We start from the raw sequence: 12858 nt of genomic DNA, 5'->3' as shown, positions 1-12858 counted from the left end.
ACTAAAATGGTGGGGGGGGTGGAGAGAGAGAGGAGGATGAGCTAGAATATGACAGGTGAAGCCAGGAGAGTGGGAAAAGGCAGGGACTGAAGAAAGGCGATGATAGTGGACCATGAGAGTAAAGGAAAGGAGGGGCACCAGGGGAAGTGACAGGTAGGCGAGGAGAAAAGCCAAGTGTTCAGAGCGGGAAATAGAAAGGGGGGGGGGGGGGGGAAATCACCAAAATCGATGTTCATGCCATCAGGTTAGAGGCTACACCAACTGTTGATCCTCCACCCCAAGAGTGGCTTCATCATGGCAGAAGAGGCCCCCGTGGACTGACATGTCAGAATGAGAATGGGAATGGGAATTAAAGTGGTTGGAAATTCTGCTTTTGACAGGTAGTGTGGAGATGCTCAACAAAGCAGTCCCTCAACTTATGCCAGTTCTCACCAATGTAAGAGACTGTAACGGGAACACTGGATGACCCCCACAGATTTTCATGTGAACAGTTGCCTCAGATGGAAGGACTGCTTTGGGCCCTGAAGGAGGAGGAGAATGGGTAGGAGTAGTATTTCTGTTGCTTGCAGGGATACATGCAGGAAGGTAGATAGTGGGGAGGAATGAATAGAAAACAGAATCATGTAGAGATCCCTGCAGAAAGTGAAGAGTGGAGGGGGGATGGGGGGGGAAGAAGAGGAGTATAGATGTAGATGTGGCTACCCCTGGAGTTTGGAGTAAGTGCAATTGTTGAGGGCAAGAATCAGTTCTGCCAAATGGAAGAGGGTGGTGGAGGGAAACTGGTTGGGTCTTTTATTGAGAAAGCAGAGAGCTTTAAGGCTTTCTTGATGCATATATGGACTGAACACCCATGGTAGTCAAGGCCAAAGAACCGAAAAGTTGTGGAGGAGACTAAGAGCATGTGAAGTGTCACAAATGTAGGGGCAGGGGGCTGAACCAAGGATGGAGCTACAAGTTCAGTGGTGCAGGAGTAGGCAGAGACGATAGGCATACCTGGACAGTAAGTTTGTGGATTTTGGGAAGGAGGTAGAAACGAAGAGTGCCGGGTAAAGGAACTATGAGTTTGGTGGCAGTGAATGGGAGACCTCCAAAATTGATGTTAGTGCGGGAGGCAATGGATTAACGGTCTGAAGTGGGGTCCTCTCCCAGAGGTACGCAAGAGGTGTCTGAGAGCTGCCACCTGGCCTCAGCAAGGTAGAGATCAGCTTGCTATACTACAACACCGCTCCCTTTGTCTGTGGATTTGATGGCAATGCTGGGATTAGAGAGCGCAAGAAGGGCAGTGCGTTCAGAGGGGATAAGGTTTGAGGAGGAAAGAGGAGTGCTGGTTGAGTTGGCTGATGGATTGTCATCAATTAAATATGAAAAGATCCAGAGCGGGCAGAGTGGGGAATTCTTGCTAAAGAAGTGGGCTCGGAGACAAAGGAGAAGAGCTCAGTGTCATTACTGGCACAGAACTCACCAAGGTGTGGGTAAAGGGAGACAAAACGTAAGGCCCTTGCTGACAACAGAGCAGTCCACCTCAGAGAGGGAGAGGTCGGAGTGAATGAGCAGATTTGAACTGGGATCGGGGAGGGCAATGAGAGTTGGTGGCACTAGGAGTGGAGAAAGTTCTGGAGTCACAGAAGTTAGGGTGGGTGGAAGATGGAAGTTCTAAGGACCCGAGGTGACAGGGGAGACTGTAAGACCCAGGGTTGGAGAGTAGTGGTGGGGAAAGGAGAGCCCAGGGGCCTAGAAGCAGCAAGGAAGATCTCAGTCTGGAAGTAATGGCAGCTGAGGTCCTGGCTACAGTTGGAGCTAGAAGCCACACAACTCGTGGTCTGAAGGCATCTGGAGTATTTGGAACCAGTGTTGGCAACGGTGGGATGTATGGTCTGGGGCTGCTTGGGATTGTTGAAGCTGGAGTTGACGAAGGTGGTATCCACAGTATGGAGGCATCCAGGGCCAACGGAGTAGGCAGCAGGATGTACAGTCTGGAGAAGAGCTATCTTCCGATCCTTCCTGAATGTGAGGAAGAAAAAGAACGAGTGGTTGAAAGCATGGATCCAGCAGAGGATGAAATAGAGGGGTGCATGGCAGGCAGAGGAAAGAGGGGCTCAGAGCGGTGGCAGAGGCTGAAACAGGGCCCGCAGGTATCTCTGCATAGCGGAGAGGGTGGCACATAAAATTCAGAGGGAGAAGCAGTCAACTGAATGCAGGTACCTGGGATCTTCACTGGGTCCAAACTGGGAGACCTGAAAACAGAGCTGCAGGTCAAGTCAAACAAAAGTACACGGCTGTGGTAGAGTGTCTGGGCAAGTACATGGTCAAAGAGTTGGAGAGCAGCGGAAATCAGTGACAAGGTCTCACTGAACTCCAATCAAAGGTTTCAACTTCTTCAGAGAAAGCATACTTCAAAGTGATTTCACAGCAGAGTAGCAAATCATGAGATTCTGCAGATGCTAGAAATCCAAGGCAACACACAAAATGCTGGAGGGACTCAGATCAGGTGATATCTATGGAAATGAATAAACAGTTGACATTTTGGGCCGAGACCCTTCATCACGAGCAGAAAGGAAGGTGTAAGGAAAGGACAGGCTAGGTGTTCATTGAAGCCTGGTGGGTGGGAAAGGTCAAGGGCAGGAGAAGGAATCTGATAGGAGAGGACAGTGGATCATGGGAGAAAGGGAAGGGGGAGGGCACCAGGGGGAGGTGATGGGCAGGTGAGATGGGATAAGAAGCCAGAGCAGAGAAATAGAAAAGGGAAAGGGGAGGGGGTTAAAGAATACCGAAATCTATGTTCATACCATCAGTTTGGAGGCTCCCTAATTAGGCATTGCTCCTCCACCCTGAGAGTGAACTCACCATAGCAGAATTCAATCAATTGAAGGCTGATTTACATTTCCAGAGCATTTGAAGTAACACCAATGACATCATCAACTGTACTCAGAACACAACTGCTTGAAATAGTAACATTGAAAATGTTCTCTTAAGGATTTCATCAAGCCAAAAATCTTCATTGCCAATAGTTTTGTGTAGCATTTTTCAGTTGATGCTGGAAATAACTTACAAAATGTATCCACCTCCCTAAATAAAAACAAAGTAATGATTCTATACTGCATTAGGAGATTTATTCTGAACAAGTGTCAAAGGCATCACAAACACTGCAGTAAAACTAAGTCATATTCTAAACATAAAAACATGAGAATACAATTCCTATTATTGCTAGAAAGTCTCTTTTAATGCTTCTTTCCTTCTACTTGGCTCATTTCAAGAGCTCACAAATGCTTTAATGTATTTAGACACTTTCAGCGGACACGAGTATCCGGAGTAATGCATTCTTTTACATAGCATAGGGGTTGTGCCAAACCAGTGCCCTACACTCAACCCTTACACTCAATTGCCTCAGTATTCATGTTTAAAATATAAAATGTTATACAGCATGTTTTGCAAAGGTCTAGTGTATTTGGGATTCTGGGCACATTCTAGTCCTGCACCATAGAGATCAGAGCCCTTAGGCCCATCTAGACCCATCTACCTGCACCCCAACTATAGACATCCATACCTCACTCATTCACATACCCATTCAAACTTCTCTTAAATGTTACAATTGAGCTCACATCTATCACTTCCACTGGCAACTCATTCCACATCACACCACCAAGTGAAATAGTATTTCCTCCAATTCCCCTTAAATATTTCACCTTTCACCCTAAACTTATGACCTCTAGTTGTTGCATGCAGGGCTCTTCCCTATCTGTCCGGTAGGTAGGAAAGAACTACATACAATACTCCAAATTTAGCCACACCAATGTCTCCTTCAATGTAACATTCAACTCTTGTATTCAGTGCCCTAATTTATGAAGGCTACTGTGCAAAAGCCTTTTACAACCCTTTCTACCCATGATGCCACCTTCAAGAAACATTTACATCTGTATCCTTGGGTCCCTTGTTCTACCACACACTTCGATGCCCTACCCTGGTTCCCAAAGTGCAACACCTTATACTTACCTACATTAAATTCCATCTGCCACTAAATTTAACTAGCTCATTCTGGATATGGGATTTTCTTTCCTCTGCCAAGCCTGCACTCAGAAACAATATGTGCTAAGCCAAGTGCACTGAACCGATTCCGCTGTTGGCAATGCCATAGAAGGAAATGAGAGATGAAATATCAATTGCAATCAAATTTGAGATTTCAGTACTATGTATCTGGGAAAAGTATGCTGATCCTTCACCACTCAGCAGCAAGTTCTTTAAGAGTCAAATTAACTCACTCAAAAGACCCGAATCCCAAAACAACCAAACTTTTCCCCTATTTTCAAAACCTGGTTCACAGCCTCAATGAGTACTTAAATGTAGGCACTCAATGGTCCAGACATTACAAAACTAAAAAGTGTATAGTAATTGTACTTACACGATTACTATCCAATATTCCCATAATTCTACAGTGAGCTAAAATACCCATTTACTATTTCGATGTTCACTTCTGCCACTATAAATGAGCATACGTTTCATAGGTTTCAGGCCTGTAATAAGCCATCAAATATTCATACTGACAAGTGACGTTTTCAACGTCAGAAACTCAATTTAGTCCATATACATTTTCAACATTAAGTAAAAGCAACAAATGCAGAACACTGCTTCAAAGCTAATCTTAAAAAGTGTTCATTATAAAAGGGTTCAACATGGGGTGACAAATATGGAAACAAACAAGTCGGGCAGCATCCGTTGAAAGAAGCAGTCAACGTTTTGGGTTGAGACCCTTCGTCAGGCTGACAGGTGAATTCAGGATGAAGATCCCTGTACAAATGCTGCAAGATCTTTTACACATACTCCAACCTCACACTGATGGATGGCATGGATCAAACTAAAATTGCTCTTTTGGGATCTGTCCAAGGACAGATGTGATTTTTATAAATGACCTGGATGTAGAGGTCAGATGGGAGATGCCAGATGTAGACGTCAGATGTAGAGTGGCTAGATGGGAGATGCCAGAGAGTAGTGGTGGATAACTGTTTGTCAGGTTGAAGGCTGGTGACTAGTGGTGTGCCTCAGGGATCTGTACTGGGTCCAATGTTGTTTGTCATATACATTAATGATCTGGATGATGGGGTAGTAAATTGGATTAGTAAGTATGCAGATGATACTAAGGTGGGTGGCGTTGTGGATAATGAAGTAGGTTTTCAAAGTTTGCAGAGAGATTTAGGCCAGTTAGAAGAGTGGGCTGAACAATGGCAGATGGAGTTTAATGCTGATAAGTGTGAGGTACTACATTTTGGTAGGAATAATCCAAAAAGGACATACATGGTAAATGGTAGGGCATTGAAGAATGCAGTAGAACAGAGTGATCTCTGTTGCATAGTTCCCTGAAGGTGGAATCTCATGTGGATAGGGTGGTGAAGAAAGCTTTTGGTATGCTGGCCTTTATAAATCACAGCATTGAGTACAGGAGTTGGGATGTAATGTTAAAATTGTACAAGGCATTGGTAAGGCCAAATTTGGAGTATTGTGTACAGTTCTGGTCACCGAATTATAGGAAAGATATCAACAAAATAGAGAGAGTACTGAGAATATTTACTCAAATGTTACCTGGGTTTCAGCACTTAAGTTACAGGGAAAGGTTGAACAAATTAGGTCTTTATTCTTCAGAGTGTAGAAGAATGAGAGGGGACTTGATAGAGGTCTACAAGAGGGTGATAGAGGCATAGATAGGGTGGATAGTCAGTACTTGTTTCCCAGGGCACCAATAGCAAACACCAGAGGGCATATGTACAAAATTAAGGGAGGGAAGTTTAGGGGAGACACAAGGGGTAAGTTTGTTTGTCTGTGTTCTTTTTTAAACACAGTGCCTGGAATGATTTGCCAGGGATGGTGGTGGAGGCTAAAACATTAGGGGTATTTAAGAGCCTCTTGGACAGGCACATGGATGAAAGAAAAATGGAGGGTTATGGGGTAGTGTGGGTTTAGTATTTTTTTTTAAGGATTATATGGGTCGGCACAACATGGAGGGCTGTAGGGCCTGTACTGAGCTGTAGTGTTCTATGGTTCTATGGAACACTAAATGACAGCAGCACTTCACTTCCCAGCAATTACATCAGTACAAACACAATTCACTGAAAAAAAATTTAAACTGAACAGGCGTTATATAAGATGCAGGAAATATCACAAGCAACTCTCCAGCAACCTACAGTTGTGAGTGGATTGCAATACAAATATTGCTATCAGCAGCAAAATAAAGTCACTATTCATTCCCCAACTGTCAGAAGTAATTGACTTCACCCTTGCACCCCTTAGCACTCACTGTATGCACTACTTCAAACGTTCATATTATCAAAGGTGAACTCTTTTCTCAGTAATACTCAAGGCTTTTGTTGATAACAAATTTAAAGGAAGATTGCTTGTAAACACCCCCATAAAGGAAAAGCACATTCAGCAAAGACATCTACCACAGACAATGAAGCATAAAGCAAAGGGACTGAAGATGAGGAGTTATCTAGTTATCTAAATATCTACACATCCACTAGTTGCTACTATCATCAATGATCAAGTATCACAGCACCTGGATTGGCCTAAAAAAATTCCCTTCTCTATAATTCAGTTCATCATGTGTCTTCCATTCCCTTCCCTCTGTTCCTTAAATAATCAACCCTCTAAAGTCTAGATAGGGATTAAAGATAATATTGTCTCTATGCCAACGTTATACTACACTGATTAAATCAACATTCTTAGCTACCCCAAAAGCAGAGATACTATTAAATTAGTAAAATAAAGTAATGCATCTCAGTCTAGAGATGAAATTGGGAAATTCTGACTAGCAGTTTAGTATATTACAAATTTAATTTAACGTCAAACAATGTAAAGGGTACCAAGTGCAAAGTCATTGTACTTTTATGACAGTAAACCCATAGAAACATAGAAACAGTATACATAGAAACACAATGGAGCATTTTTTGAGAAATAATCCCATCATGCCATCAAAACTTTTAAAGAGCAATGTTTGATGAAGGCTCGAATGAAATAAGGTTCCATGGATATTCTACTAATTTGATAAATTTAAAAACTGTGCTTTCATGAATTCATGCCTTCAGAAACTCTTGAAAACAAGGAATTAGAAAAAGATCACCAATGTGGCAAGGATTCGAGTTTCTCATTGTAAGCAGTGAGGAAAGCCCTCTATATTGGAAAATTCTATTCTAATACAACAACTTGGATGTAGTTATTAGCTACAGAATTGCAACCAGGAAGAGTAATCCAAAATCTATATTGCTTCAGCCTTGTTTACATTTATCAAATCAACTTGATCAACTAAGCAGACTCATCTGCAAAGAAGCCATTGAATCCAATACCATGAGCAGGCTTTAAAAGCAGATACGCACAAGCATCAAAGCATTGACTTTTGTATTTTTCCTTTGAGCAAGGAGGGGAAAACTAATGCTAATACTGACAAACATTGAATTGAATTGACTTTACATCTCACATCCTTCACATATGTGTGGAGTAAAAATCTTCATGTTACAACATCTGAATATGCAAATCACAGCGATTTGTAACAAATAGTACATACAGTAAGATATACACCAGAACAGTAAATATAGCTTAGAAATACCAATCATGAATTAATCAGTCTGATGGCCTGGTGGAAGAAGCTGTCCCGGAGAGTGTTGGTCCTGGCTTTAATGCTGCGATACCTTCCCCTGGATGGTAGCAGCTACAACAGTTTGTGGTTGGGGTAACTTTGGTCCCCAATGATCCAGAACATTGTACACCTGAGCAACTTCTGCCGAAAATGAAACACCACTAATTGCCAAAGTACCATCAAATGCCAGTACCATTTTCCTAAGACTCTCATTGCCCTCTCATTCTAGACTCTTCCATTAGAGGATAGTCATAGCTTTGCAGCACTTCGGTAGAACAGGAACATGACTACTAAGGTCAAAATACAGCAACATGAAAACAGAATTTGCACCACCTAGATAACAGCCACTGAATTCATGCCTGCATCCTTAAATCTGTGTGATTGAGGATACCGTGGTAATACTGCCACCATAAATTCCTTGCCCATCTCCATTATTCACTCAGCATCCAAGAGACTGCAAGTCCTGGCTGACGATGCTGCTTTTGCACCTTTATCAACTCCATTATCCAACCTTCTATATAGGAAATCATGTAGTAGACTTCACAAATTAGTTGATATAAGCTGGTTGACTAGATATTGATAAATTTATTGATGTAGGTGGCTGAGAAAAAAGACTTGAGTAATTCAAAGTGAAATTCAATGCCAAAAAGTCTAAGATTCATCTTTGAAGTAATGATGTCATGCTAGTGTTCTTCCATTACTTCAGGACCCAAATGAATGGGAAACTAACTAGCTGAGCCAATTATGAACCATCATTGTGAGGAAAACTCAACTCTAATTCAGATATTTCTTTTGGATTCAAAAGACTCAGTTTCCTCTCTCTCAATAGCTGGAAAGAGTCATTTAAAAAACAAATATCTAGTCAAAAATAAACTAACTTTAGCTTCAAAGAATGTTTTACATATCCACATTTTTATAACACATTTCAAATATATGCAGAGACATGCAAACTTTATCTAAACAAACTGCAAAATGTATACCACGTGCAAAGTTACCCAGGAGGTAATAAAATTCCACTGCAACAAATCATTTTAGATTATTGCTCTACCAATCTTGAATATATACTTTAAAAAAACTTCCCATATACTGCAGTTAGCATAACACTATTATAGCGCCAGTGACCCAGGTTCAATTCCTCCACTGTTCACTAGGAGTTTGTTCATTTTCCCCATGACGGTGGGAATTCCTCTGGGTGTTCCGGCTTTCTCCTACATTCGAAAGGTAAAGGTTAGTCGGTTAATGGTCACATGGGTGCAATTGGGCAGCATGGGCTCGTTGGGCCAGAAGTGCCTGTAGCTGCACTGTCTTTAAAAATATATATAAATAAATCCTCTCCATGTCATTTCCACCAATTCAATCAAGCTCTTTTCTGATTAATGACCAGTAATAAGTGATTCCTGTCTTCTACCAATATCATTTAGAATTAAATCTAGTTGCATAGACCAATTTTTCTATATTTCAAGATCTGTGAAAAGAAAACAATATTATGAAGCTACTTTTGCATTAAACCACTTCTGGAGTTACTTCACTTCAGAGGATTGAAGCTGGTAAGTATCTTGGATACCAATGGTTTCAATACCAACATCTTTAACTAAATTCCGAAGATCAAAAGTCAGCAGGATTGTAGTTGCAAAGCAACATCAAAAAGTGTGAAATAATTTCAGTGAAAGCCATGGTTCTCAGTTTTGCATTTTCAGGATATTTTCCTTAACCCTAATGCTTGCTTCACACTGTCGATTGATTTAGTAATAGTTGAATATTTGATATTCCACTTTCCCACTTACCCCTCCTGTACGTAAAGCCAGTATGAACATCATTGAATCATGGTCTATGAATGACCCCCATACTTCATGTCCCACTTACAATTAAATCAAAAAGTTATCATTCAGTGTCAACACAGTCACCCAAGTCAGAACACCAAGGATCTTGAACAACAGTAAATTATATAGGGTATCACTGGCGCAATGCTATAAGAAATACTTTCTTTGATCTCGGTGCCCAGTGTTTATAACTAGCAGAAACTGAACAATTGCACTCACATGCTACATATTCAGTAAGCTTACCAATGGACTTGAGAGCACTTGTGCAGAATTCTCTAACGGTTAACTTGCAGGCTGAGTCAGTGGTGAGGACAGCAAATGCGATGTTAACATTCATTTTGAGAGGACTACATGTGATGTTGAGGTTTTATAAAGCACTTATGAGGCCTCATGGAGTACTGTGAGCAGCTTTGGGCCCTTTACCTAAAAGAGGATTTGCTGACATTGGAGCGGATTCAAAGGAGTTTCACAAAAATGATTCTGGGATTGAAAAAACTTGTCATGAAGAGCGTTTCACGGCTCTGGGCTTCTCACTGGGATTCAGAAGAATGAGGGGTGACCTCATTAAAACCTATTCAATGTTGAAAGGCCTTGACAGAGTGGATATGGAGATGATGTTTCCTATGGTCCGAGACCAGAGGGCACAGCCTCAGAATAAAGGGACATCCTTTTAGAACAGAGATGAAGAGTAATTTCTTTAGCCAGAGAGTGGTGAATCTGTGGAATTCATCATCACAGGGAGCTGTGGAGGCAAAGTCATTGGGTATATTTAAGACAAAGGTTGATAGATTCTTGATTAGTCAGGGCATGAAGGGTTACGTGGAGAATGCAGGAGATTGGGACTAAGAGGGGAAAATGGATCAGCCAAGATGAAATGGTGGAACAGACTCAATGGGCCAAATGGTTGAATTCTGCTCCTATAGCTAATGGCTTTATATATAAATAAAAAATGTTTCACAGCCTCAGAACATCCCAAAGAGCCTTAAAGCAAGTTATTGTAAATGTTCAGAGCAAGCATTGTGGTAGCCAGTTTTACAACAATGAAATAGCAGCTTTACACAGGAGCAAACTGCTGTAACTGTTCCTAACCTAAATGTAAAAAGGAACAGGAATCAGCAATCACTAACCCTCCAAACTTTGCAATAGAAGTAACTAATTAGTTTTGTCTCTTGTGATAAGTACTGCTTGCAATACAAAACGGGTGCAAGATTTTTTTTAAACCAGCAAGTGCCAATGCCAACAGAATTGCTTTGGAGGCATTACAAAATCAAACAGTGCAAGAGCAGAATTATTAGTAAACAGTTATTAACCCAAGGTACTTCCGCGGTCTTGTCATTTCAACTGTCAGACTCTTAACTCCTCCCACCTACTTCACCAATAGCCCATCACATTTTAAATATACAGAAAACAAAAGAAGCTGTTAAACATGATTACTATTTCTAAAAGAGTTCTAATGGTTTGACTAAGGAGGCTAAGTGCTGGTTGCAGCTTTTGAATACTACGTTATATTTAGCCTATCAAATCAGATTTTGAAATATCACTGTCTAGTTACTGTTTGCACAGAGAGTTTGACAGCAGTCATGCTCCTGCAGTGAATCCCTACTGAGGCAGCCCTGCAAGTATTTGAGATTCATAGATATGAAACACAAGCAAAAAACACATTGGAGAAGTTATAACCCAACCATCGTTTTGGAAATAAACCAACTATTTGGGTTACAACTTTGAAGCTCTGGGCAAGAGCTCAATTAGCATGAATGTGTTTTTCATATAGCTCTTCATTAGGTGGAATTCCCTAGAATAGGAAAAGAGCTGGTCATTGTGTATATCCAAATGTGAAGCACTAAACCAATGCAGATTACTCCATTGTACACCATGATATAAAGTCAGCTCCATGCAAGTAGTATGAATCTACCCAGCCAATGAAAGTGTTGACTGGAGGGAGGGTTAGAGACTTGTTACCATTCCAATCTGACAAGCACTGAAATGATATACCGCTCTTTTGAGAGAGGAGGGAAGAGATGGAGAAAAGAGTAGCTTCATGCAGTTAACGGGCACTTCAAAGATTTGTTCCAGAATTAAACATTTTGAATGAACTTGAATAAAGTGTGATCACATGGCTTGGGCAATTAACACAGCTAAGCAGTGTAACAATACAAAATGCTTTTCAGAAGCTGACTCAAGCTATCTATGTACCACTCCCAAATCAGAAGCCTTCATACAATCTAGACTCACAATAGAAACTTATGTGATTAGTTTCACCAAACAGATACAAGTGCAACAAAAAACAGAACATGTGAAAAACTGAGTGGGTCAATCGCCATTAATGAAAAAGGGTATTTGATGGTTGGTGTGAACTCACTGGGCCAGAAGGTTTATTTCTGTGTTGTACTTCTCCAGTTCTCCATCTGTGGAAGCAGAAGGCACAAGCCGCATTGAGTCAAGACTCCGTACAAGGATTGTTAGAGAAGAGGCAAGATTGGCATCATGTAGCAGTAGGAGGGCAAGGGACGTTTAGGATAGGAACTGATGGGGTATAGGTGGAATCAGAATTAAATATTCATCACTACTGTCAACAGTGCATTGAAAGCTCTACTGAGAGACATGATAGAAATAGAAAAATACATTACAAAAATAATTATACTTGTATTTTAAATGTGTTGTCATCTTGTGTAGATACAGATGCAATATTGCAGCACTTAGCATTCTCTATAGCCAAAAGCTGGATTCCAATGGCAACACATTTTGTGACTGCACATCAGGAGAACAATTTATCATTACCGGTGCAACACAAATGCTGTTAATACTGCACAGCAAAAGTATGAAAATAATAGGAATTAGAGCTTGTAGTTCAGCAAAGAGTGTCATTGTGCTGCCAAATTTCTCTAAAAGGTTCAAACTAGATCACAAGCTTTCAAACTGATGCAAGACAAGTTCACCATTCATTCTTACTTTTATCACTGCATTATCCACAAAAAGAAAATCTTTCATTTAAAAGCTGATGCTTTTCGAAAGACCGGGAAGCTCTTGATTTGGCATTGCTACATTAAAGAGAATACAAGTTGTACTGAACACAGAAGTCCACTACTCTAAATCATTAGTGCTTCAGATGGGAATGGTCATCAGACAGCTCAAGAATAATCAAACTTACACTTGGACTCCACTTACATTACTATTTCACACTCGCAAAAGTAGAAAGCATCACTATTACCCGAGGTGCCTTCATTTTGAAAAGGACCCACTTCTGATTAGGAAAACTTGATTCACACTAGAATCAAAATATCCTAACAATTTAACCCAATAACATTACCTGATATATTCACTCAAGTAACATGCCATTTTGACATGTGAACATTCACACGTGAAAATGGCACATTTTCCAAGTGAATATTTCAGTCATAATCAACAAAATTGCAGATTGAT

General features: G+C 40.9%; 1 protein-coding gene across 2 annotated transcripts in view; it reads right to left on the bottom strand.

Moving 5' to 3' along the window:
• mapk1 (mitogen-activated protein kinase 1) overlaps positions 1 to 12858 on the bottom strand; it is an 89234-nt gene that overhangs the window by 69102 nt on the left and 7274 nt on the right. The window contains exon 1 of one of the 2 annotated variants that reach the window (XM_073055688.1): positions 11798 to 11886. The exons of the other annotated variant lie outside the window; for it this stretch is intronic. Coding sequence (XP_072911789.1) covers positions 11798 to 11871 — 74 coding nt within the window. The 5' untranslated portion in view covers positions 11872 to 11886. Of the gene's footprint in view, positions 1 to 11797; positions 11887 to 12858 lie in introns of those variants that run through there. 2 annotated transcript variants of the gene reach the window in all.

This window comes from Hemitrygon akajei, chromosome 9 (genome assembly GCF_048418815.1).
Source record: "Hemitrygon akajei chromosome 9, sHemAka1.3, whole genome shotgun sequence".
Lineage (NCBI taxonomy): Eukaryota > Metazoa > Chordata > Chondrichthyes > Myliobatiformes > Dasyatidae > Hemitrygon > Hemitrygon akajei.
This window is presented reverse-complemented; position numbering and strand designations above follow the sequence as displayed.